This window comes from Oncorhynchus nerka, linkage group LG15 (assembly GCF_034236695.1).
Source record: "Oncorhynchus nerka isolate Pitt River linkage group LG15, Oner_Uvic_2.0, whole genome shotgun sequence".
NCBI classification, from domain to species: Eukaryota; Metazoa; Chordata; class Actinopteri; order Salmoniformes; family Salmonidae; genus Oncorhynchus; species Oncorhynchus nerka.
In genome coordinates this window covers 49,074,614-49,102,025 of record NC_088410.1, presented here as the reverse complement: position 1 = coordinate 49,102,025, position 27,412 = coordinate 49,074,614, and the positions used below count along the sequence as shown (strand labels likewise).

At 39.9% G+C, this 27,412-nt stretch overlaps 2 protein-coding genes across 9 annotated transcripts in view; both read right to left on the bottom strand.

Moving 5' to 3' along the window:
• Positions 1-2,452: 2,452 nt before the first annotated feature.
• LOC115142843 (transcription factor AP-2 gamma-like) lies at positions 2,453-18,511 on the bottom strand. Of its 5 annotated transcripts, none has more exons than XM_029682633.2 (8): positions 18,433-18,511; positions 14,051-14,500; positions 13,791-13,842; positions 11,772-11,855; positions 10,553-10,775; positions 6,692-6,810; positions 5,071-5,212; positions 2,453-4,064 (listed from the first exon to the last, which is right to left on the bottom strand). In XM_029682633.2, exons 1-8 carry the CDS (start codon positions 18,460-18,462, stop codon positions 3,770-3,772), a joined length of 1,395 nt encoding a protein of 464 aa, XP_029538493.1. In that variant the 5' UTR covers positions 18,463-18,511; the 3' UTR covers positions 2,453-3,769. The 5 variants fall into 5 exon arrangements, with proteins under 5 accessions (XP_029538493.1, XP_029538491.1, XP_029538492.1 ...); XM_029682631.2 differs by lacking the exon at positions 18,433-18,511 and adding an exon at positions 15,693-16,093; XM_029682632.2 differs by lacking the exon at positions 18,433-18,511 and adding an exon at positions 15,693-16,093 and having other exon boundaries at positions 11,784-11,855.
• Positions 18,512-20,069: 1,558 nt separating this feature from the next.
• LOC115142842 (replication termination factor 2-like) overlaps positions 20,070-27,412 on the bottom strand; it is a 38,605-nt gene continuing 31,262 nt past the window's right edge. For 2 of the 4 annotated variants that reach the window (XM_065001656.1, XM_029682628.2), the window contains 4 exons: positions 24,826-24,939; positions 23,821-23,875; positions 21,527-21,604; positions 20,070-21,037 (listed from right to left, as the gene is read on the bottom strand). In XM_065001656.1, coding sequence (XP_064857728.1) covers positions 20,844-21,037; positions 21,527-21,604; positions 23,821-23,875; positions 24,826-24,939 — 441 coding nt within the window. In that variant the 3' untranslated portion in view covers positions 20,070-20,843. The remainder of the gene's footprint in view (positions 21,038-21,526; positions 21,605-23,820; positions 23,876-24,825; positions 24,940-27,412) is intronic. The other 2 variants (XM_065001657.1, XM_029682630.2) reach the window with 1 other exon arrangement.

The following is a 27,412-nucleotide window of genomic DNA, read 5'->3' as shown; positions in this document are numbered from 1 at the left end:
ACTAGCCTGAACCCCCGCATACTGACTCGGTACCGGTGCCCCTTGTATATAGCCTTGTTATTGTTATTCATATGGTGTTACTTTTTATTATTACTTTTTATTTTTGTCCACTTGGTAAATATTTTCGAACTGCACTGTTGGTTAAGGGCTTGCAAGTAAGCATTTAACAGTAAAGTCTGCAATTGTTGTATTCGGCGCAAGTGACAAATAAAGTGTGATTTGATTTACTACAAAACTGTGAAGAAGTTGTGCCATGAGCAGTAGTCATACTAGACAGCCTTTTAACTGCGATATTAGCTTTCTTAATCCGTCATTTAACGACTGCAGTCTATCCAGTATTCTCATCAGCTTCATTCTCACTCATCTTTGCCAACACCATCAGTTTCAAACTCGGTATCCGCTTCCACCATTTTCTGAGAATTCAACAACTCACACCACTATCCGGGATCCTTGGAACATCCAAATCTTGCATAGCTGGCCACCACCGTGTCATGTGACTTCCCGCGACCTATATAGAAAGGTCATCGAGTCACAGCTTACATAAAATATGTTTATGGCTCAATGAATTGAACATTTACAACTAGCTTTGGGCATCTAAATATATATTTTAGCTCATCAATTATGTTTGGGTGAAAAGATGCATATTAGATTCAGGTACAGGTAGATGTAACAGGTCCAAACCTGCTTCACATATAAACCGTCCTATGTTGATTTGAAAATGAGTGAATGGGTGCGTCACTTCAACCATAGAGGGATAAAATATGGCCAATGCAAATGAAGATCTAGTTGTGATGAATGGGCAGTCACAAATACAGGATCATTCAGCTTTCGTTGAACATTGCACATGTCGTAATGGAGTGAAACCTGTCATTAAAAACCTGGAAGGCAAAGAATGTTAATGGTAATTCAGAACCCACAGCCGTCTCAAACATCATAACATTCTGAGCATGTGACAGTAAACCCACAAAACTCCCAACATCCACTGAGGGCGGCATTCAAAAGAGCGAACGGTTACCTACTGTAGCTAATAACTAGCTTGCGGCTAAAGCTTATAACAAAAAAGCAACGCCTGGCAGTAGACAAACATTAACGCTAGCTTGAGAGAGGGAAGAAAAGAAAGAACCTGTGATCAATGCCATTGAGGCAAGGAAATGTTGCCGCAACCGTGCTAGATTGGTCATCGAAGACAATTGAAGCAGTTCCCCTGTCTCAGCTTTCAACCCCTCTGGAGAAGAACATGTATAAATGTAACTGAAGGCAGTTACAGACAACTGCTAGAGAGCGCTAAGCCATAGCGAGACTGACAGGTCAAACAGGTTCTAAGGGAGAGGCCCCTACTTGTTGGGCTGCTAGGTATGACATGAGTCAAACAGCTTCTATTTATCCAACTAGGCACTTTGTTACACTCCAAACAACACTGTAAGACACAGGGTAGTAAAATAGATATGCTAAAAGTAGGTCAGTGGTAACACATTTCAATGAGGCATGGGATAGCCTAGATAGGAGGTATGTACTAGGCTTCCTACACATGTGTGTCACTTAAGTGAGACATACTCTGAAATCTGAGTCAAGTGTCTAATATGCATAATGGTATGACACATTTTGTTTCAAATGGGGGCAGGGATTTGTGTTGTGAGAGTTTCTGTGATCCGTGTAAACAAAGACTTGCCATATGATTCAGTGGGGATGGGTAAGTGATGATTAAGCGGCCTTGCTCAAGAGTCAACACATTGAGCACCATAGCACTTTTGTTTTTTTCCTCGCAGATCAAAATCGTCACCTACTGTGAAACATCCAACATACTTGTACATTTGTCAGTGTGTTATATGCTAAAGTAGAGATCAGCTTTTATTGGGCAACACACAAAAACACCTGTTCCCAAGTTGGGCATATAAATGTAAAAAGGGGAACAAAAAAATACAAATACAAAATAAATCTTTAGGGAGACAAACAAGTATGTGTGTTGTGAACCAAATGGTTAACTAAGTGAAAACATAAACTAGAAATGTTTTGTTCTCACATGATGCCTTTTTGTACCATCCTCATGCACCAAGCAACATCGCTTATTTGTGTAGCTAAGTTACTACACATAATGATGCCCATTGTTCCCATTCTTTTTACCATTTATTAATAGGAAAATCTTCACGCAAATGACTTGCCCATAATTAATGAAACACACAACTGAAAATGTTTTGCCTGTTGGACATTGCTGCTGCTGCTGCTGTGTGTGTGTGTGTGTGTGTGTGTGTGTGTGTGTGTGTGTGTGTGTGTGTGTGTGTGTGTGTGTGTGTGTGTGTGTGTGTGTGTGTGTGTGTGTGTGTGTGTGTGTGTGTGTGTGTGTGTGTGTGTGTTGCAAGAGAGGGAGAGAAGCCACTGCCTCAGATCTCTTCAAATGTCTATGCAAGGCAGAACTCTTGCCCAAATGGGAGAATATCAACAGAGTTGTTATGCACAGGGTTGACTTTTTATATTCTTTCCTATAACTTTAAAACAGCTTTACACATATTCAAAAAGCATATCATACCAACTGCCTAACCTCTACTTTAAAAAAACTAACCCATTTTATAAAACTTTAACACATTATAAAAAGTTAAGCCACACACCATAATGATACCATTATTTACATATCCCATTAAATTACAACATAAATTAGAAAATATTTACATTAAAGGTAAAGATAACAGGGGAAATCCTCTGTTTGTAGTTCATTGTCTAATTAAAAACACTATTTTTCAAAAAGAAATATATACATTTTGCATACAGACACACACTCACACAACATAACACATACACTTTTGCTGGTGTTCTGGCTAAAAGAGATACAATTTAGATGAAAATGGCTGATTAGGATTGGATACAGTTAACATCAACATGGAATAGTTTGTACTGAAGGTGAGGGATATCTAATCTGGTCGGGGACTGATTCCTTTTACATTGCAAACTGTAAAAAATACTAAAGGAACCAATGGCCAATATAAGTACTTAAAGACAGGAATACAAGTAACAAAGACCCCATTGTTGTGGCTTTTGTCACAACCCACAAGTAGCCATCCGTCATCGAACACTGAATGGCTGCCATTGCAAATCATCTTTAAGGTTTCTGGGGAATGTAGACAAACAAAGAAACAGGCTCTTTTTTTTCTTTTTTTTACCAGACCCACGAAAGAAGCTCCCATGAAAAAAGCACAATAACACCGTACCCATTGAAGTCGTTATGAAAATTTGAGCATCAAAGAAAACAAGAATGAAGTGGATTTTCTTATCTCCTGTAAAACAACGTCCTTTGGTAAGTCCAATGGGAATTGAGCACCGCGGAAGAGACAGAGGAAATCAGAGGATTTGTCTCCAGACAGAAGAGGAAGGAAAATAGCTGAAAAGAATTTACAAACACAATGACCCATCTTGAAATTATGTCCTATAGGGAAACAACAAAGTCTGTTTTCTGTTCCTTTCCCCGTGTCAACAGCGTCTAGGCCCTTTGGCTGTAAGCAGCTTATGCACCTACTATTACAGTAGGCACCAAGGTAGGTTGATCTCGCATTGAAACCAGCCAATGGTAGTAACAACGCAAAAGCAGTGACAAGTCTTTTGAAAAACTCTACTCGTAAAAGAGCACAGGCCATAAGCACAGGAAATCGTAAATTCAACTGTGTGAAAACACAAATGATCTAGAATTGGAATCATATCGACAACTTCGCTACTAAATAGGACGTCAAAATAGTCCAAAGGAGAAAGGGGGGGCTATACAGTCCAATGTGAGAGCATTTCCTCATTTCCTGTGCTTCTCCATTTTGTCGGAGGATTTGCTACCGTTGTCGGAGGAGCCCTGCGTGTCGCTGCCAGAGCTCAGGTACATTTTGTCCACCTGTTTGAGGGCCTCGTTTAGGTAGTTCTGGAGGGAGGTCATGGCGGCGCAGATGGCGGGCGAGCCGAATCCGTGGGTGATGAGGCTGAAGTGGGTCAGGCAGCTCTGGATTCCCTGATCGAGGATGGGTGCCGGCCGCGAGTTCCCCAAAGGTGAGCGGTCCTGAGTCAGCAGGTCGGTGAACTCCTTACAGATTTGCCTTTTAAAAAGAAAACGATTACAGAAATTAGATAAAAGTAAAGAAATGTACATGACCCAGACATAGACTATTGGATTTATATAGGTATAAGGTGAGGAACTTGTGTGTCGGCTCTGCTTTAAAGACCAAAATTGGCTAAGGAAAATTGTGATAAATAAAAAAGTATACCAGTTTCATTTAAGGACCAAAAAATGTACAGCAGTTTGTACATACAGTTTGCAAAATAATAGGGAGATTTTCCATGGCACATGGTCTATGAACTGATACACAAAACGACGTTGAATTCAAAACTACGTTGGATTGAAAACCTTGTTTTTTCAAATTAAATTATTATACAAAATTCTTGCATCCAATAGAAAGTTATATATAAGGGGGATACAACAATCCTAGAACTGCAGATTTTGCTGCAAAGAGACAGAATCATTAGATCACTTTTTTTGGTACTGCTCATGTGTAGCTTTTTTTTGGTCACAGGTTCAGGAATGGCTGAAAAAAATGTACTTGGAGCTAACTCTGCAAATAGAACTGCTGGGTGATTTGAAAAGTCATAGTCAATCAATCAATAATATAATAATACTCTTAGCAAAGGTGTTCATCTTTCATTTACAATCCTGTAGAAACAATGAGAATCAAAAGGTTCAGAATTTTTGTGAAACATCACAGCACAGTGGAAAAATTTATGGCCAACACACACACGCAAACACACATTTTATTTTTATTTTTAAGATGACAGAAATTAGATAAAGGAAACGGAATGTACATGACCCAGACATGGACTATTGGATTTATGTCTGGGTGACAATGATTCACTTTTATGTGTACACTGTTTCATGTACACACTATGAAATTAGGAGGTCTTAAAAGTAGTGAAGACATCAAGATGTTTTATAAATCAAGAGCAGCTTGAAAACTATTCGAAAAGGTTTTAACCGAGTCCAAAACGTCACATATGTTCAAAACCCGCAGGGTACATCCCTTAATTTGGAGGAGAGAGAGAGAGACTCACTTGGCAGCAAGGAGCATGTTCTTGCGCGAGTTGACCTCATTGCGTTCCACATGTGGTCGACCCAGGTAATCAGCGATGGCCTTTGCCGGAAACTCTGCCTCACATACGTAGCCAAAATCCCTTGCCAAGTGAAGGGCTTCACCTATAAAGACAAACACACAAGTGTTGCACACACATAAAACACACAAACAAACACACACACAAAATACAAAAAACTTATCTAAGAGACAAGTGTGAATGTGGTCTTGCTGACATCCCACATCCCACAGGGGCAGTATATGTAGAAAGGGGAACATTGAAGTGGTGCAACGTTAAAAGAAAATCAGTTGCGCTTAGTCTCTTGGCTCGGGGGAAGCTGTGCCACTGAGATGAATATATCCCATCTTCAGGGGTGACTTCCTGCATGGTCTTTAATGGGCTTATGTGGCTAACTGCACCCGGACGTAGCCTGTAGCACCGAACAGAGGCACTTATTGATAGACACACAGATCACTTGGGGAATGTAGCTATTCAGAAACATTAGGCTTTAAGGTCAGTTAACCCCCCTGGCAAGTCAAACACGTTATAACAAGCCTTAATTCAGACTTTGAAGGTCTCTAAATATCACTGGCCCCGAGTCATTCTCCTGCACCGAACTGTCACTCCATTTATAGTGAGTAGAGTTTATATGGGGGAGAAAAAATGAAATGACACGTGGCTTCGGGCTTCGGGCGGCTAGGCACACAGCTATGCGTCATTGCTTAGACATTGTCTAGCCGAGATAAGACTGACGAAAGCGTCAAAGACGGAATTGAATGAAAAAGTAGACAGAGGTGACTATCCAGCCTAAAAACAATGATCTAAACAAGAAAAACCTTCATGAAATACTTCGGCCTGAAAATTATTTGAGGAGATGGGTATTTTACATCTTTCAAGAGTTTGTGTGAATTGAAAGACAGGAAGGTTACACGCTACATGTTTCTTTGTCCTTTGGTCACATGTGCTGTATTAGATAATGCCACCGCTGTAATAGAAAGGGTTGGACTCTGTGAAGTTGTGTGTCAGGGCTACTCTCTTACTCTACTGGTCTTGGCCAGCTGCTTGGTAACCTCAAAATGTCACCAAGACAGTCCAGGTGGATAATGTCAAAGCTTCCTTGATTTTCAAAAGGCAGTTAAATGTAGTGAAAGACCAAATCAAACATCAGCTAAGTCACTGCCATTTTGACCAAAAATGAGGAAATTACAAGACAAAGACCAGCCACAGCTGCTATTGAAGCCAAGTTCCAGTAACTTTTATACAGCCAATATTATAATAATTTAGGTAATCATGTCACAGTAACGGAATCGCAGAGTTTAGGTTAACCATATAAATATAATGAATAGATGGTACAACACCAGTGGAAGTGGTGTAAACAAAATGACCATCTCTGATGGGATGACTACAAAGACATCCAAATGATATGTTGTTTATCACATCTCTGTATATGTGCAACAATTAATTCAATTGGCTCTCCATTTTGGACGAGCCAACTTGTTCAAGGAGTAAAGATGGAGACGAGTTCTATGCATTGTATTTCTATGATGTCATATATGTTTTTGGCTCATTGACCACAGTTTTAAATACGAAGAGGGCAGCATACCTTCTACCAGTGCAGTTAGCAGGGTGACATTAGCAGCCTTCCTCCTTCCAGCGGGCAGGTTGAGCCCAATCTTGTCCAACTTCTCTCTCAATGACCGGCCACCATTTTTAGACTTGGCTCTGTTGGAAAAATAAGGACAAATACAGTTAGTGTCATCATCGTTACTTGACAAATGTCTGCTTTCATATGAACAAGGCCACATTGGGGTCATTTAACGTGTAGAAATGTCTGAATTCATAACGGTCATACAGTCCCTCCAACTGAAGAATATAGCATATTCCATTCTATAGGCTATTTGTGATTAAATGTTTTTTCTACGAATCGAAAAGTAAGCATCAATAAGTGATGTTGTAAGGGCTGTCACCCAAACTTCAGACTTCCTACTACATTGAGAAAACCTAGCAGCAAAAGTCTCCCCCATTCCTGAAGGAGACCTCATCATTCACTTTTGAAAACAAATAAATCATATGAAAAAGTGCCATCCTAACCTAAAAAAAAAAAACACTATGACACAAATCAAATTTTATTGGTCACACACACATGGTTAGCAGATGTTATTGAGAGTGTAGCGAAATGCAACTTCACAACAACTACCTAACACACAAATCTAAGTAAAGGAATGGAGTAAGAATGTATACATATAAATACATGGATGAGCAATGACAGAGTGGCATGGGCAAGATGCAATAGATTTTTATAGGTATAAAATACAGTATATACATATGAGATGAGTGATGCAAGATATGTAAATATTATTAAAGTGACTAGTGATCCATTTATTAAAAGTGGCCAATGACTTCAAGTCTGTATGTAGGCAGTGTGTTAGTGATGGCTGTTTAACAGTCTGATGGCCTTGAGATAGAAGCTGTTTTTCAGTCTCTCGGTCCCAGCTTTGATGCACCTGTACCGACCTCGCCTTCTGGATGGTAGCGGGGTGAACAGACAGTGGCTCGGGTGGTTGATGTCCTTGATGATCTTTTTGGCCTTCCTGTGACATCGGGTGCTGTAGGTGTCCTGGAGGACAGGTAGTTAGTGATGCGTTGTGCAGACCGCACCACCCTCTGGAGAGCCTTACAGTTGTGGCCGGTGCAGTTTCAATACCAGGCGGTGATACAGCCTGACAGGATGCTCTCAATAGTGCATCTGTAAAAGTTTGTGAGGGTTTTAGGTGACAAGCCAAATTTCTTCAGCCTCCTGAGGCGCTGTTCCGCCTTCTTCACCACACTGTCTGTGTGGTTGGACAATTTCAGTTTGTCCGTGATGTGTATGCCGAGGAACTTAAAACTTTCTACCTTCTCCACTGCTGTCCCGTCGATGTGGATAGGGGGGTGCTCTCTCTGCTGTTTCCTGAAGTCCACAATCATCTACTTTGTTTTGTTGACGTTGAGTGAGAGGTTGTTTTTCTGACACCACACTCTGAGTGCCCTCACCTCCTCCCTGAAGGCTGTCTCATCATTGTTGGTAATCAAGCCTACTACTGTTGTGTTGTCTGCAAACTTGATGATTGAGTTGGAGTCGTGCATGGCCACGCAGTCATGAGTGAACAGGGAGTACAGGAGGGGGCTGAGCACGCGCCATTATGGGGCCCCAGTGTTGAGGATCAGCAAAGTGGAGATGTTATTTCCTACCTTCACCACCTGGGGGCGGCCCGTCAGGAAGTCCAGGACCCAATTGCACAGGGTGGGGTTGAGACCCAGGGCCTCAAGGTTAATGATGAGCTTGGAGGGTACTCTGATGTTGAATGCTGAGCTGTAGTCAATGAACAGCATTCTAACATAGGTATTCTTCTTGTCCAGATGGGACAGGGCTGTGTGCAGTGTGATGGCGATTGCATCGTCTGTGGATCTATTGGGATGGTAAGCAAATTGAAGTGGGTCTAGGGTGACAGGTAAGGTGGAGGTGATATGATCCTTGACTAGTCTCTCAAAGCACTTCATGACGACAGAAGTGAGTGCTAAGGGTTGATAGTTATTTAGTTACCTTTGCCTTCTTGGGTAGAGGAACAATGGTGACCATCTTGAAGCATGTGGGGACAGCAGACTGGGATAGGGAGACATTGAATATGTCCGTAAATACACCAGCCAGCTGGTCTGCGCATGCTCTGAGGGATGGGGATGCCGTCTAGGCCGGCAGCCTTGCGAGGGTAAATGTCTCACTCACGTCGGCCACAGAGAAGGAGAGCCCACAGTCCTTGGTTGCTGGCCACGTCCGTGGCACTGTATTATCCTCAAAGTGGGAAAAAAGTGTTTAGTTTGTCTGGAAGCAAGATGTCGATGTCCGTGACGTGGCTGGTTTTCCTTTTGTAGTCCGTGATTGGTCTGTAGACCCTGCCACATACGTTTCGTGTCTGAGCCATTGAATTGTGACTCCACTTTGTCCTTATACAGACATTTCATTGGTTTGATTGACTTGCAGAGGGAATAACTACACTGTTTGGATTCGGAAATATTCCAGTCAAATTATGTTTCTCCCGCCCTAAGAACATAGAATGGAAATCACACACACACACTCACACACTAAAATTCCCCACTCGCTGTAGCCAATTCAGTTTTCCGCATGACTGTGTGGCAGGCTTCGCTCCCTCCGTGACGGGTGAGAGACAGTGTCTTTGGTGTGTGTGACTGCCCCGCTCCCTCCACACCCTCGCCTATCGCTTCATGACCTAGTTAACTGTGTGTGTGTGTGTGTGTGTGTGTGTGTGTGTGTGTGTGTGTGTGTGTGTGTGTGTGTGTGTGTGTGTGTGTGTGTGTGTGTGTGTGTGTGTGTGTGGCACTGGCGGGGTCACATGGAAGTTGAAAAAAACTTGCATTCCCAGCAAAAATAGGCAGGAGCGAACCCCTAGTCCCTCAACAGACTGCCTGCTGATATATGGGGCACAAGGTCAACCGCTCAGCAGCAATTAAAACAGCCCTATAGCCCCACCCCCTGAACTCATAGACAAACACACCAACACACAAACACACTCTATCTATCATACTGGTGCCAACTACTCTGATGTAACATATCCCCAAAGCGAAGTACCCGGAATTGCAGAGCACGTACAAAGGTAGTCACGGTGCTTCCACACAAACAATGAAGTCGAACAGCGACACATCTGCTTTTAGAGAATCACTAAACTTTCCTAAATGAATGTCTGTCCATGAACCAGGTATTAACTTTTCACAGTATAGACCTACACTCTTATATAAAAAGGTTCCAAAAGGGTTCTTCGGCTGTCCCCATTGGCGGACCCTTTTTGGTACTAGGTAAAACCATTTTAGGTTCCAGGTAGAACCAAAACAGTTCTACTTGGAACCAAAAGGGTTCTACCTGGAACAAACAAAGTTCTTCAAAGGCTTCTCCAATGGGGGCAGCCGAAGAACCCTTTTAGGTTCGCGATAGCAACTTCTTTGCTAAGAGCGTACAACTAAATATAGGGCGACAATCTTTTACTCATTTAGTATCCAGCAACCGGAAGTGGCTCACTAACAATAGCTGTAAAACAGGAGCAACATCAGAGTACACTGAGAAACGTATTGTATGCACATCTCTCTGTGATCTCCTAACTACATCACATCAGCTGTACCACAATCACTGATCCTTTGAGCTGCTGTGAACCATATTTTAACAGACTAGATATTGGCCATTGTTCACAATTACACCTAATAAAACTAAAAAAACGGCAACACCTGCCGGTATAATGCATTATGATGCAGTTATAATGCATTTGTTTATTTAACCCTTCAGGCTAAAACTAAAAACTTAAAGCCGACCCGTATAGCGTATTATGATGATGTTATAATGCTTTGCAATACATGTTTAACACCCCTTATAATGTCTCAGAACCATCTCACAATGGATTGACGTTGTGCGATAACTGACCTGCGCAGGACTCCCCCCAGCAGGGAGGCATTGAGGCATTCGGGAGGGGACAGACGCCGCTGCACCTCAGCCACAGTCACCTTGTACTTGGAGGTGGAGCTGAGAAGCGAGAGGCGTCCGGGCACTGAGCAGAACACCTCGGTGGGGTTGGACACCATGCCTAGCAGGGACTCCTTCTGGAAGGGCAGACCCAGTGAGTTGCTCTTGGGGAGAGACATGGGGCCTGGGGAAGGGGTGGTGAGAGAGGAGTGGTTAGTATGAGTGTAGGTTAATATAGATGTGAAGAGAAATGATAATGAGAGTAGGATTAGTAAAAGTAAGAGTAAAAGTTGGAGTATCAAGGTAAATGTATCTGTATTGTCCCATTGGGAATGCTTTGCAGCGAGGACAGACGGACACTAGACAACATTATTGGACTTTCTGGAGTTTGTGCTACATTGTAAAAATGTTATCGGAGAAGAGACTGTTTCTTTGAGAAATTCAGGTTGAGTCATCAAGACTGGCTGCGTCTGCCGACAGTTGTAAATCTTATCCAGACTGTTTGTAACCTCCAAACACTGCAGCTTGGATTCCAACTTTAACATGCTTGTCCTTATAATAAACTATGAAATTTAACACCATCATAATGATTTGTAAAAAATCAGGGTGACTGAACTGTTACACGTAAAGAACAAACATGTTTACTTTGTGGAAGCCAAAACGTAGACCCTAAGTAGCCATTAACTAGATAACGATAATTCCTGCGGTGTCACAGCTAAACGTCCCCTCATTCCTACCACCCACTGACATGACATCCACAACTACTCCATACTTCTTCACAGAGGAAAGATTGCAATTGCATACTCCTCACCTCCTCTCTCCTTGTCTCCTTCTCAAAACCCATTGGATGAGAACGCCAGAGTATCCTCCCCTCTGACCTTCTCCTCCAATGGGTTTTGAGAAGGAGACAAGGAGAGAGAAGGTGAGGAGTAATTAATCCCTTCTCCCTGCCTTGCCATGCCTATCTGAAGAATTATATACAGAAACAGGGCCTATATTAGACAGCCATTTTGGATTAAACGTTTAAGGGTCTGTAGCTACTTCTAATTGAGTGGCTAAAAATAACCTAATCTAAAGACTTGTCCAACTGGCAAACTGGGTGGTCATTTTGGGTCAAAAGTTCAAGGGTCAAACTAAACAAGTCACACCCAGACAAACATACAAAGTACACTACATATACCTTCGTCCTCACCAGCAAGAATGCCCCCCTCATAATAAGTCCTCTGTAAGCGATCAAAGTTCCTGCCCCCTCGTAGTCCTAGTACTGAGAGAAGAATCACAAAAGGGGGGCAAAATTATGATTTAGAGCTCATCTATTGGATAAACAGCTAAGAGGGAAGTTTTGCTTTCACCGTTTACAATAATGTACACTAGTAGGCTGTAGGCTACCTACAGTCTGCCCTTGAGTGTAAGGCCAATAAAGTGAGCCATTGCACATTTTAATGACAACTATTTTTTTTTATCATACAACTTGTTACCTCCTTAATACTGTATGCTTGATCAGATTATCGTATTGATTCAAATCTGAAAATCAACAATGTCCACCAATGTAATGTGTGTCTCAAATCCAAAATGCCTGCAACTGAGAAAAATACATATGTATGCAAAATGAGGCATTAGGAGCATTTAGGTAGCTTTAAAACAAACGGTTATAGCTATATCATATTCAAAATTTCTACTGCCTAGATGGCCATCAAAATCCTTTGTCTAAAAACATAAATAAATACTTGAGCATGCACATTAGGCTATTTTATATCATATTAACTATACTTTTGTTCACATGCTTCATCCTGTGGAGCAAGCAGTTTAGCATTATACACGTAGGCTTTACTACAGAAAAGACAACATCAACTACTCTTTACCATTCTTGCCAATGTTGCTAAGGACATGTCATTCACACTACTAACTGTAGCCACCCACCATACCACAACAATGTTATCTATCATTACAGTTCTTGAACCTATATATCTACAGTGATGTTGTTTTAACAAACCTATAATACATTTACTACTCGTATGATCCGTTCAATATCGACATACATCAATAAATTTGTTGAGTTACAAAAGTGGTGCAGGATTTCAAATCAATGCACAACATGGCCTTCTTCTGAGTGAAAGACTGTTGAAGGAAGGCGCAATAGATGACACTCTGAATCCTCCTCATTCAAAACATTTCATGCCCCAACAAATGACTGAATTGCAAGTAGGACACCACACCCCAGCGAAAGCTGGTTTCGCAGAATGTCAGCCAGCGAGTCTCGAGAAGAGCAATCCATTGGGCGGCTTTTAACTGGAATTCAAAAGGAGTCGAATGCACTGGCGTAGGCCTCTAAAGACCCACCCTCCCTCTCTTTCTTTTTCTCTCTCCCTCCCTCTCTTTCTTTCTCTCTCCCCCTCTCTCCCTCTCTCTCTCCCCTCTCTCTCTCCCCCCTTCTTTCTCTCTCCCCCTCCCTCCCTCCCTCCCTCCCTCTCTTTCCCTCTCCCCCTCTCCCTCCCTCCCTCCCTCCCTCCCTCTCTTTCTCTCTCCTCCTCCCTCCCTCCCTCCCTTTCTTTTTCTCTCTCCCTCTCTCCCTCCCTCTCTTTCTCTCTCCCCCTCCCTCCCTCTCTTTCTCTCTCCCCCTCTCTACCCCTCTCTCCCCAGTCAATACAGGATTTCAAGGATTGCACAATGTCCTCACAGTTACATCTTGTCAGCTATAGCCTGCTATTTTGAAAAGGTTATTTTTCCGGTGCGCTATTCAAACGACCTCAGCACGAGAACACATAGAGGATCAAACTAGGCTTAGTTAAGTGCACCTCGTGACTACGGAGGATTATCAATGTATGTACGAACAAGTACAGCGAAAAGCCTTTCCCATTCCGATTTTTTATAATCAAATGTAAAGACATCACTGTACAAATAATTGCAAAATATTTGTTGAAGAAGATTTTTCCAGGTATGTACTTAGTAACAAGCAATTTCAGGGATGGAGTTCATGGAAATAGCACTCAATGTTTCTCTATTGCATCCTTGTTACCTGTTGCACACCAATGCCGGACTGCACACGCAGTGCCTTATACACCAAGCATGTCTATCTCACAAACCAGTAAGTGTATTGTCTTGAAATGGTAAAAGCATTTTCACCATTTTATCAATGAGTTTAATAAATTAGTTAATATACAGTAGTAAAGTAGCTATGTGGAAAGTAAAATAAACTCACCTTTTTTGATGACCGTCTGATCTGCCATTATAATACTGTGATCATCTACATGCTGAAAAAAAAACAAGTTTAATATAAGTGATGTTATGGTCATTCTTACAAGGAAGTGCATTATGAAATATGCCATTTCCATTCCATCCATTACATGACACCATAATAAAAACCATGCCTTTGTTGCATGCCTATATGTTTTTATTGTTTTAGATGTCATGCTTCTTTCAATTTAAAGTCAGCAACAAAATCACAATGAAATCACTCACTTGAACATCATCCAGGCCATGGCCCATTTCGTGCAGTCCTATATTATCACCAATGACGGATGACTCAATGCTATGAGCGTGAGGCGGTAGCAGTTCTGGCCGTCGGAAACCTTCTCTCCTCAAGGCGGAGGAGCCGCCTTCCAGGCCCAGAATCTGACTAGCGAGTCCGCTTCGCGAATGGGGTCCTTCTTGACCCTGTCTCCCCGGCCATGATTGTTGCTGGTTCGACGACTGGTGTATGGAGTTGATGTTGAAAGGGTCGCCGAGGTGCGAGTAGGGGTCACTGGACTGGGGGTATGATATAGGCTGGTAGGGAGGTGGAAAATACGGGGGTTGGAAGTCTGAGTTGGCTGAGTGGGAGAGAGACGGCGACGGGCTGTAAAGGTGCTGGCTCACTGCGGGGAGGTGAGGTAACCGGGGGTTCCCATTGCTACTCCCGTCGTGCCTTTCCTGGGAACAGAGAGACTTTCGTTAAGGTTGACAATGATATTAAGATCAATTATAAAAAGTTGTGCCTCTTGTCAATCAACCAAATTCATAGTGAATCAACAATCGTCGACAAAATTAGAAATAACAACTGTGTTGACAGCTAGGCCTGACATCGAGATGTATTTTTCACCATCGTTTAGGAAGGCATGGTCTATATAGTGAAATGTTTTAAACAGTCATGCCTAGGCTCACATTTAGTGGGCGAAATCAGGCACATTTTTTATTTTATTGCAGTACTCAATTTCTGGAGGTCAGGCTATTTTTCAGAAAAAAATAGGCAATTTGTGGTTTTAGTATTCAAAGTAGCCTAATAATGCATATTTTGTTAAACTGAAAAACTTTCTGATAGTTTATGCAATCTATGTGGACTGTTGAGATATTGTTGTCACCATGGTCAGCTCTCAATAGACACACAGGAGGGACCTATTTTACTACCCACGTGGGCCTATAATAATAATAATAATAATAATAACAATAATAATTTTGTAATTTTTGTTTGAATTATTTACAATAACCTGATTTAGGCCTAGCTCAGAGAAATAAACCTAAATAAATCAAAAAGCTTTCCACTTTCATTAAAATCCCACTCGTGTAACAAAAAAATGTACTTTACAATCCATATAGACTCATCTAAAAGTGATTTACTGAAATCAAAACTACATGGCGTCAGTCGCCAATGCATTAGTCGAGGAGATTCTGCGGATAGTCAAACGCCCATCGAGATTAGCCTATAGACATCTAATAATGTTGCATATTTAGAAACATATTGACAATGCAAAGAAACCAGAAAACCAAACATGGGTGCCCTAATGCACTTGAACTTGCATTTAATATGAATTCCATAAAAGCAAATAGTGACAACGAAAATAGCATAAACCGACCACCGATCTGTCTTATTCCAAATGCTTTATCATTTAAAAAATGTTCCATCAAAATCCTTTTCATTCTGTAAAGCTTTTATCAAGTCTGCCTAAAAACTATTGTCGCGCAAAAAAAGATCCATAAAATTGGCTACCAATTTCAGATGCGATGGTGTGATGGAGCGCATGAGGGCCACAACATTTTCATTAAATGTTTTTTTCATAAATCCTAGCCTTGTTGAAACGCAGGCCTAATGCCGTGCGGTTTGTCTATGTGTATAGCTAGAATTTACCTCGCAGTCGTCCTCGTACTTCACGTTATCTGCTAGTTTCCACAGCATAGTTTCTGACAGGCAAAATTTTACACCAAGAAGGTTGACCAGGTAAATTGATGGTTTTCTACGAGTTAATCCAGGTAGGAAATGAAGTAATACTGTACTTCCTAGAAATCATGAATCAACTTCTTCAACTCGAGAGGAGGGCGGCGGTTCCTTGAAGCGCACTGACGTTTGAGCGTGATTCGGGCGGCTATCAACGTAGGTCTCAACAGCAACTGAGTGAAAACGGTTGTCAAGCAAGTTCCCTTTCCATCCCAACGACTCAGTAAGCAGTTCTTCAGTGAATATGGGAAGAAGCGCTGAATAAGAAACTTGACTCCCTCTGACGGACAAAGTGATGATGTTCAAACCTTTTCTCCTTACTGAACCCGCTTGGAAGCATGTGTACTAAATTTGCATAGGTTAGATATTTTTAGGGGGCGTGCCTTTGTCATGATGTCATCTTGAATATGGCAGAATAAAAGTTTGCTGATTGGTTGTTATCGGTTATTATTGGAGCCAATCATATTGCTGTCCGTCTGCAGTTGCTCGCATGACACAGATATTATAGGATTATACTTCCGATAACCTTACTGTAGCTTAATTAATTAAATAATAATAATAATAACAGGCCTGCTTTATTATTATTATCTTATTATTGGTAATTGTGTCTGAATAACTAAATGTATTAATATTATAGTTGGAAACCCTGCTTTAAAAAGTGATAACAATTATAGCCTATGAATGTAATCGAAAATCAATGTATTTTTTGCCATGTTAAGCAATACGATAATCAATGCAATGAGCACATTTGCAAAACAATAGCCTATACGAAAATCAATGTAAAACATTATGCGCGTATACTTCAATGCGATCCACGCCAATAACATTGCAGGGCTGTCAAAATGTTGTTACTTTTCTCACTTTATATTCGATGAGACCAGGCGTTGGATTCACTGGCAAAGCGCACCACCATTGCTTGCCAACAGCCTGAAAAACGAATTAGCATATTTCGCCTTAATACATCAAGCTTCAAGGCGCTCATATCAAATATTGCGATTTCCATGCTAAACTTAATTGTTTAAATAATTTACACTTACTTAAACCTATGTACACTTACTTATGTAAAGTTGCATTACGGAGCTTCACGTTGTAGTTTGGTGCCTTCACAAACCTCAAAGACCCAAGGCTTAAAAGCATCTTTCTTCTCGAAACCTCTAAGCACGAGGGGATCTCAACGAAAAAGTTTAATTAACATTTATGGTGGAGCACTGCAATATCCAAAATAAAGGTTCCCTTTGATGTGTTGATATGCATTACTTCAAGCACAAGGACGTTTGTGTTTTAAACACAATAGGCCTACACTTATGCTTGGGATTTTCTTTTAATTGTTAAATTTCCAATATTATTGTGAAATATAATGAGTCCTAGAGATAGGCTACAGCAGTAACTTAATGGTGTGAATAATTTTCTGTCTGATAATCATTTATATGCATGGGAGAACAATACAGGTGTCTAAATGTATCATCAAGGTTTGGGGAATGCGATTCTTTGCCTGTTGCGCGCATGTGATCATCGTCTCTGGGAAACAATTACAATTGGGTAACGAAGATCAACTCATCCATGAACTGTAAGCTGCGTGTGGTTCTTCTGTCCGTGATGTGATATAAACCAGAAATGAATGCTCACTAATTAATGAAGGCATCTTTACATCGCCGTTGTACAGAGTAAACGACGTTAGACACGCAAGAGGAGCCTTGCCGTTGCGTTGTGAACAGTTTTTTAAAAAAATTCAATGACTATCATGTCAAGACCAATTCGTTTAAAAAAGGACTATTGATAGAATAGACACTTGTAAAGTAAATCGTTATCCATTAAAGCAATTAGCAATAAGTTAGGTGTCACATGGGCCAAGTGGTTTAACGTGAAAATGAAATGCGCTTTCGAAATAGAAAAATAAAGAGTTGAATTATGCTAATATTATCTGTCACACTGAAGAAGCTAGCTCGTGTAGGCTATATAGCCTATGTACAACTAAGAAATTCAGAGACAAATTATCCATTTTGAAGCACATGCACAATCTCTAAGTAGCCTAACTGAAATTTGTTTTTATAGTATTTTATCATTGAACCATTTATCTAGTGTAGTCTATAATAGTAGATGTTATTATATGGAGCAGATTTGGTCTACTGAGTATTGTGAAAACCAGAATACATAATGTTCTTGAAATGAATAGCACAAGCCAAGTTATCAGAAAACCAGTTGCCAATATGAACTATGAATCTTAGTCGCCGTTGGTCACGTATTTTTAAGTCACACAAGTTATGTGTATAGTGACCAGGTGTATGGCAAATTCAGGCCTAAACTATGTATCTTCTGCAGGATTTCAAATTCCTAAATCGTGAGCACTCGATGACCACCTTATTTCAATGGATCAACGTTATATGGTCTATTATCACGTTGTGACATCGGTTGGTGTAAAAAGGGCTTTATAAATACATTTGATTGATTGATATGATCATAATTATGGTCTTTAATAATGAATTCAAATAGCATATTTAGCAGCCACTATCAAATACCGCGGAGTAGCCTATTTCAAAGGTGCTAAAACAATATAACCTACAATTAATGAGCTGACTTAGGTCGAAAGATAGACAATGAATAACCCATTAATGTTTTTAAATAATACAATAAAGCAAAACATGCATTCGCTTACCCGCCAGTCTAGCCTCTCCAGTAAAGACATCTGCAAGGAACGCAGTATAATTCCAGTGATGTGGCTACGAATGAGTGAATTCCCAAGTGGTCAAAATTGCTGATTTCACCTGGTTTTCTTGGAATGCGCATGCGCCCTACATGGTAATACACCTGAGTGAAGGCCTATGCAAATTCCAGTTGTAAACTACTCTGACGCGGTTAGACTTTTCTACAGCTCTCTGAAATTGTATTGCTGTTGAATCTACACAATGCAGAGTAAAATTTTACTTATGAAAGTGTATCTTCGTCGAATAAATCATTTTGTAAACCATGTGAGGAGCTGTCAATATAGGCTTAGGCCCATTCATTTTCGTTTCTTTCCTTTTCGATCAACTACAGCTCAATTTTCTAATACAATGTATTGTGGGGATTCTTTGAGCCGAAACAACTGGACTAATTTAACCCCGTCCCATATTAACATCACATGTATTGTTTAGACTATCGTAAACGTGTGTAGGGTAGATAGATTCAAATATATATCCTGAAAAATGTTCGCATTTTCAAAGTCAAATGCCAGAGGATAAGAATAGCCTATAGCGAAATACCTGTCAACCAAACTACTTACTACCTACTACAACACATTGACGCATTCGAATTTTCGTTCAATGAACTGCTGAAGGCTAACACAAATGCATAGCCTGGCTTTCCTTCAAAGTTTCATTTAAATTGACGAATCACAATGCACATTATCATACGACTAATCATATGCCTATACTGTTTGTATTTATTTTTGCACAATTGCGTTGAAAGAAAATATTTTTTCTCTTGACTGTCAATGTATAAACTATGTACCATGAAAATGTCATGTGAATGAACTCATGAGAATAAATGCATGGTCGCCCTATTTCAGTTTAATCCATATTTGAGGACTACATGAAGATGGTTATATGTAAATGCATAATAATTAAGAAGAAAATACAAGGTACCCTTTTTTTTTTTTTTTTTACAAGGGCATGGGATTAGGGAAGAATGAGACATAAAACTCAGAGTATGTAGACAGGCCTTTAGGGCATAGGCTACATCAAATTGACACGTTGAGGAGCTTTCCTCAAAAGAGTAGGCCTACACACAATGTATTTAATTAATTTACTTGCATGAGAAACAGAATTCTCCAATGCGACTTTTTCCAGTGGTCATATCCTAAATTAATATAATCTAGTTATCCGCAGAGTAGAGTTCCAGAGTTATACTACTCTTAAGTAGAATCTAAGTCAAAATTACAACTCTGCTGCCATCTTGTGACAGGAATTATTAAAGCCTTGACACCTTCGTGTGACTTAAATGACATTTGCAATTTGCGCTATTTTGGGTTCATTTACACTTTCATGGTCGTGTACTAAAAGTAGGCTAATATAATTGAAATCCAAGTATACCTTAAATCCTACAATCCCACTCTTAAACCTGAAAAACACCTGCAGTGTCATGAAAAGGTGAGGTACAGTAGTTACAATAAATATACAGTAAAAAAAAGCAGTAGTTTGGCAACACACCCAAAATACAAATTGAAAGGGACAACAAATCCCGTATTGAGTCGACCTAATGCACCTTTACTTGTACACACTACTATAATGTTGTTCCATATAAAAACATAATGCATTTTGTAAGTAAAAGGACATAGTCTTTATTTTGACATATGTTTGTTCAACCCAAACAAAGTGGGAAAAATTATATCAAAAGGTAAATATTTAAATAAAAATGAAATATGCACATGTGAATAAAAACTTCTTTTCTCCCATCTATATTTTGATGGGTGGTGGGTGACAAGCTATTTGGAGGAAACATTCAAATTGAGTATAGACATAAGTAATGAGCTTATTGAAAGCATGTTTTGAATGAACACTACAAAAACACTCACTATTCCACTTCCTATACAAAAAAAAATAAACTATGCCCTTGTGATATATTTTCAAAACATTTATGTCATATTGCATAGCAAACCATAATGACTTGCCAAATCTACACCTATCCATACCTAGATAAGACCTACATATAATACAGCCATTCCTAGAAAAAGGAGCATTAATAGTGCTTCCTATAGGCTATTGATTCATTAGCCTGAGCCAAGAATACCTATAAGAAATATGTCAACTTCCTTAAGACTTTACTTGAAGGATGCCGACATAAGCTTCATAACCCTCATAGTAGCAAGTTGATATTGCCTTCGTCACAGAAATGCAGAAATGTGAATTATCAACTTGCGGTTGTTGACATAAGCATTTATGAAATGCTCACGTACTTCTTATGAATGTGTTAAGTATGGGTTATGAATGTGTTATTAATAACCTTTTATAGATACCCTTCAAATACACAATCTGGTTGTGTGTTGCCTGCCATGACCACTTGGTGGTGATCTAGGGGAGGTGAAGTAATTTAGAAATGGTAGGGGGTGTGGGTGACCCAGTTAGACGTCTGGTCTTTGGTGCGTTTGGCTGAACTGTGGCTGGTGAAGAGAGATTTGTAGGTCTCCGACTTCTCTTCCATGGTCTGGATGGACCTCTTGCTTCCGGTTGCCGCCGAGGGTGTAACCACCTTGGTGCTGGAAGAAGCAGGGGGTTCAGGGACTGCTAGCGGGAGAAGACAAAATTACCATTAATTGGATAAAATAAAATAATTTTTTGGTGCCAAATGGAAATTGGTCTTCTGCCTATCTCAAACCCCCCCAAATACACACACACACTTTAAGGGTTTAATTCTTTCCTCAATATTACAATGACAGTTATAACGATAGAAACATCATGCTGCTGAGTTATGAACTGTATGGAGAGGTTATAGTGTCTGAAAGGCAAGATCTAGCGTTAGTGCAATTGCTAACTAGAATTAGCGCAATGACTGGCAGTCTATAGTAACTGGCAACATGCTAGTACATACCATATAGACTTCCAGTCATTAAGTTAAAGCTAGTTAGCATTGGCTGGTGAAACTACCTCTAAGTTCCTTCATACTGGATGCAGAGACATAAATGGTATCCATGAGCTCATCTGACACTTGGGAAAGTAGATAAAGGGCCTCAAAATCCTGAAGTATCCCTTCCTAGTAAAATAAACCACAAATACCTGGCTGGCTGTTGTCTCCACCATTTTGTGTTGAAGTTTGGCCCTCTGAAGAAACAGTTTCAGTGGACTCTGGATTTTCTATATAGGAACAAAAAAGATGGTAACAAGAAATACATAGAACGTTTTAACAAACATCTATAACACTGGCATTTTGGGGAGAAAAACAGAATGTTTCCAAAACATTTCATGAAGCTCCTGTCTGTCTGAAAAGAGAGGTACAATCTTTTACAATAGTGTGATTATGATTAATTATTTGAACATTTTGTATGTTCCAAAAGCTAATCAAAGTGGGCTGGAGTGGGTCAAAACAAATGTTGACCTGATGAACATCCACCTACCTCAGATCAAGACATTTTCTCATTGAAGCTATAAGTTAGTTTGAGTGCAATTATTGAAGTGACAATGCCCGAGAAGCCGGTGTTTGGAGGATGGTAAACATGTGGAACGGACATTGGCCGGAATGCAGTTTTAACCAATCAGTAAGTCAGGATTATTCCCACCCGTTGCATAAAGGCTAACATGGACCTTCTGTTTCTAACCACTATGTGCTAAAAGCGCATTCCAGCTGATATCTATTCCACAAGTTACCATGCCATTTTACCATGTTCCATCTGACTACGCAATCCACTGTCTCATCAGCCCAGCTATGCAATTTATAAACTTGATGTCCACTATAAAAATAATCTAGACATGATCTCATTTCTTTTAGACTAACATTTAGTTTAACAGCAGAATTTTGTATAAACCTTGCTGTCTGTCTCTCTGAACATTTGCAACGTTGTTTCAATATTCAAATTAGATCGGCAGCTGTCCCATAGTAATGAACAGCTGGAGGGATAAGACAGGCAGGCAGCTTTTCTCAGCCAGTTGAAATCATGAATCAGTATAATTTTTATGGATATATACAAAGACCTTTTGATAGAAAACAGGACAAACAAAACAAAGTGCAGCTAGTTTGCGGTCTTTCCAGCTCCAGTTTGAAACTGTGTTAGCTGTATTGTTGGCTAGCTTCTCTGAACAACAGTGTCCTGAAGAGAGAGCATATTTTTTTTGCACGGGGGGAAATAGCACATCGTTAGCTCATTGCTTTGGATGTACAGCGCAGTCGGAAAGCATTCAGACCCCTTGAAGTCAAGGTGTCTGAAATTTTTCGGAATACACTGTATTTAAATAAATATCACTTCAAAACAGCTTAAACAAACGCAAATGCAGCTACTTTGCTGTTATTCTGGCTGCAATGTTTGACATTACTGTAAGTTAGCTGTAGTTGGCTAGCTAGCAAGCATGGGATTAGAATGTTGCCAGCCAGTATGGCATTGGAACATTTAGAACGAACAACTTGGTTGCAGCCATAGATACAGAACAAAAAGACAATGACTGGGTCGCGTCTCTGGAACTCGAACCGATAGAACGAACGTCCATCTGGTTTGGGTAGCAACCCTAGATTTGTGTCGCGACTATTGTGGATGGATGAAATAGTATGGAAAAAAATTCATCAAGATAACGTTAATGAAAATATGTAAATCATTATTTGAATATGTTGGTAACACCTCGAAGCAGGTGTTTGGAGGATATATTGTCACGGTTTGCCGGCCCTCTACAATATATCCTCCAAACACCAGCTTCTCGGGCATTATCAAATAAATAACTAACCAGTAAGGCACAAACCTATACACATACATGCAATACAAAGCGGCACCCTATTGCCTACATAGTGCTCTAATTTTGACCAGAGCCGTATGGGCCCTGGTCAAAATAAGTGCAATACATAGGCAATAGGGTGCCGTTTAGCCCAAGTCTACATAATACAATGTAAATGTGTTCTATTACGCAATCAAAAGCAGCCAAAACAAATATGAGCAATTGGTGTTTGAGCAACTAATAAGGTCAAGCTTTGCATGGTTACTTTGCTAGCTCATGTCATTGGCCGTTGTGGACATATTTTCCATCACTATGTAGATCCCTGTCAGACATAACCTTAGATGACTGAAGGTTGATGTGATTGGCATGTTATGCTTTTTTAATGGTATTTACACCTGTGTTTCCCATAGATTTCAATTGTAATTGAGAAAACAATTTGTCAGGAGCGCTACATGGGTATCCCAAAAATGTTATTCAATTCTATTGAAAGTCCAAATTATTTTAAGTGGGTGGCAACTGAGCTAGGTGGGGGGCAATATCAATATAGAAAAGCAAAACTGTAATTCATTCTGCAAACTGGTTGCACCAATTTTTGCCTGTGTGTATATAAAACCAAAATATTATATTTGTCAAGCATCATCGTCACTTCCTACCTTTTGAGTCAGATGGCTTGGCAACAGTCTCTGCAACTTTGTTCTTCTTTGGTTTCTAGAAAAAAAAAGATTAGCTAGGTTTCCATCCAATTGATGACAGATTTTCATGCAAATATTCTTGAATCTGCATCAAACAATATGGACATTTTCCCACCAGAGACTTGTTTCCACCAAACTGACCTTTTGCGGGTAAAAGGCTCTGCGTGATGACATAGTGCACATAAAAAATTACTTTTGTTGCTAAATTCCCATGCACCGAATGAAAAATACAAGTTAAATGGGTTTCCATCACATTTTCAACTCTACTGATGGTTTAGTCACAAAAACTTGTTTAGAAAAAGTGCCCACTCTGGTCTTGGCATATGCGCTCTAGCCAACAGCTCGCAGATACAGTGCTGGTAGGCTACCTGATCTTATTTGTATTTGTCAAACGGCAGCCAAGCATGGATCATAATGTCACCAGAATAAAACCCTGGATATTTATTGGAAAGGAGCATCAAGCGCATCACCTTGCATATTCACCACCATGTGAAGTTTATGATAAAAAAACACCAAAAGTTATGTATCCTAATAAACTGCACGCTTTCCCAAATCGTAGTGGGAGGACCACACAACATATCGCCACATGACTCCAAGTTTCCATCAATATGATTGTTATTATATCAATATTTGCTAATAAAGTAGTTTCCACCGCCATTTCCTGCACAATTCATTTTACCGACACAAAAAGTTTCCACCATGTCAAACGAACGAATTGTCCTGTTGGCATTTATACAATTGTACCGGCATTTCATGTTTCCATCAGCACATTACATTTTTTATGCATCATGTAATTAACCCGCATGAAATGGTTGGATGGAAACGTGGTTAATGTTAACAGTAAATTCCAGGTAACTGACATAACCGGTAAGGGGAGAATCTTTACTTCTACTTACAGTAAGTACAATTTTCACTGACATCAATGCATGTCTACATTTTTTATTAGAAAACTCTATGAATGTGTACCTTTGTTGCCTTCGCCTTGGCCCTCTTCTCCTCCATTTTCTCCCTCAGTTTTCCCACCTCTTCCTTGGTCCCGTTGAGGACGACAAGGTTTTCGTCTTTGAACGGGTCGCCACACTGCAACCAAGAGAAGGTTTAGTTAAGCCCAGACATTCTTATACATTGTTTTCATGACATATGTTATGCTTTTGAGTATCTTATTTGAATCCATTAATTTAACATTACGGGGATGGTTTATGAAAGGAAAACACATGTAGGGATTCTAAACTCCCCTACGGGTATGTTGTCTTGTATTTTATTCACAATGTACAATGCAAATATAGGAACATATAAACATGTATTTTGTGTACTTTAGAGCCACAATAACAAGGACATGAAGCAAGAAGGTGGTGGGGGGGATAGTTACATTGCGGGATATTATTTTTGACAATATATAGTATAGTATTATTTTGACAATATCGCAATATTATTTTTGCACCAAAACTTCTGTATTTTTCCTTCATAGCTTGTTCTCCATCTACTTTTTAAATAGGGAGCTTTTATTTCCATGACTGATCAAAACTAACTTTCTCATGGCTCTCTCTTGTCCCTCTGCAGCAGACATATAGTGAGCATTATATTTGGACCATGGAATCTCAAAATCATAGTATTGAATCTCAATACAAATATCATTCTGAAAATGTTAATACATAATCGTATCGGCACCTAAATATCGTGATAATATTGTATCGTGAGGTGACTGGCAATTCCCAGCCCTAGTAAATAATACTATCCAAATCTCAATGGAACATAGTTACTTACAATCACAAAACAGTAAATAACCTAAGTCTAGTACTAAGATAGTGGTGGCCAAATATATTGGCACCCCTGTACCTTTCTAAAATAATTCCCCATTTCAGAACCATTAAAAAAAAAAAATACAATGTTAGCCTAATTAAGCTAACTAAAACAAAATGGCACCCAGGAACTAATACTTGAGATAAAAAATATTTAAAAAAGTGCCTTCTTGTAGCCATAAAAGAGCTTCTTCTTTGTCCCACTCGAGTGGTGCCTTCCACTAACTGCTGTTTTCACATCTCGCCATAGGTTTGATGGAATTCGGATTTGGAGTCATCGCTGGACACTCCAGAACAGTTCAATGTTTGTTCCTGGGTGCTTTTTGACGTGTGTTTGGGTTGTTGTCCTGCTGGAAGACCCACAACCTTCAACAGAGACCCATTTTTGGTTCTGCAAGGTTGACAATCCAATAACATGTGGAGACTAGGCCTGTGGTTTTCACAAAATTTTGTCAGCCAGTGATTGTCAAGCAACTAACTGCCGGCCTTACGGCAATTGACAGTTAACGAACATACACATTTAGCATCTCCTGGCTTCCACACCTCCTAAATCCATTATTTATTTTAGACCGGTCTAAAGAAGCATGTAGAAAATGTAATCTATTTCAGAGGAAAATAATAGCATACTCTGAGTTGTCCTTATGTTAAGTCCTGATGTGGATATGCCAAATGGCTATGGGCTGCACTAGGTCATTTAGCAGAAAAGATTTACTTATTATTCCGTGTCATTATTTTATAGTATGAAGAATACAATTGAACAAAGCTGAATAAAATGTGTGCCTCAGATTTCTGCATTGACACAACCCTGTCTCTAATATAGACAGGTGTGTGCCTTTCCAAATCATGTCCAATCAATTGCATTTGCAACAGGTGGACTCCAATCAAGTTTTAGAAACATCTCAAGGTTGATCAATGGAAACAGGATGTAGCTGAGCTCAATTTGAGTAACATAGCAAAGGGTCTGAATACTTTGTAAATAAGGTATTCCTGTTTTTAATTTAACATTCGCAAACATTTTAAAAACCTGTTTTTGCTTTGTCATTATGGGGTGTACTTTCCACATGTACTGTATGTGGTTTAACGCAGCGTGTACGCAAAGAGTTGTAGAAAATAAATATGCAGTATGACTATCACACATTCGGTACTTGGTATTTTATTAGGATCCCCATTAGCTGTTGCAAAGGCAGCAGCTACACTACCTGGGGTCCACACAAAACATGAGACATAATACAGAATGACTTAATACAGAACATCAAAAGACAAGCACAGCTCAAGGACAGAACTACATACAGGCACAGCTAGCCTACATATCAATGCATACACACAAACTCACAAATCTAGGTCAAATAGGGGAGAGTCGTTGTGCAGCGAGGTGTTTATCTGTGTTTTGAAAACAGGTTTGCTGTTTATTTGAGCAATATGAGATGGAAGGAAGTTCCATGCAATAAGGACTCTATGTAATACTGTACGCTTTCTTGAATCTGTTCTGGATTTGGGGACTGTGAAAAGACCCCTGGTGGCATGTCTGGTGGGATACGTGTATGTGTCAGAGCTGTGTGTAAGTTAACTATGCAAACAATTTGGGATTTTCAACACATTGTTTCTTATATAAATAAGTGATGCAGTCAGTCTCTCCTCAACACTAAGCCAAGAGAGACTGGCATGCATAGTATTTATAATCAGCCCTCTGATTACAATTAAGAGCAAAACGTGCCACTCTGTTCTGGGCCAGCTGCAGCTTAACTAGGTCTTTC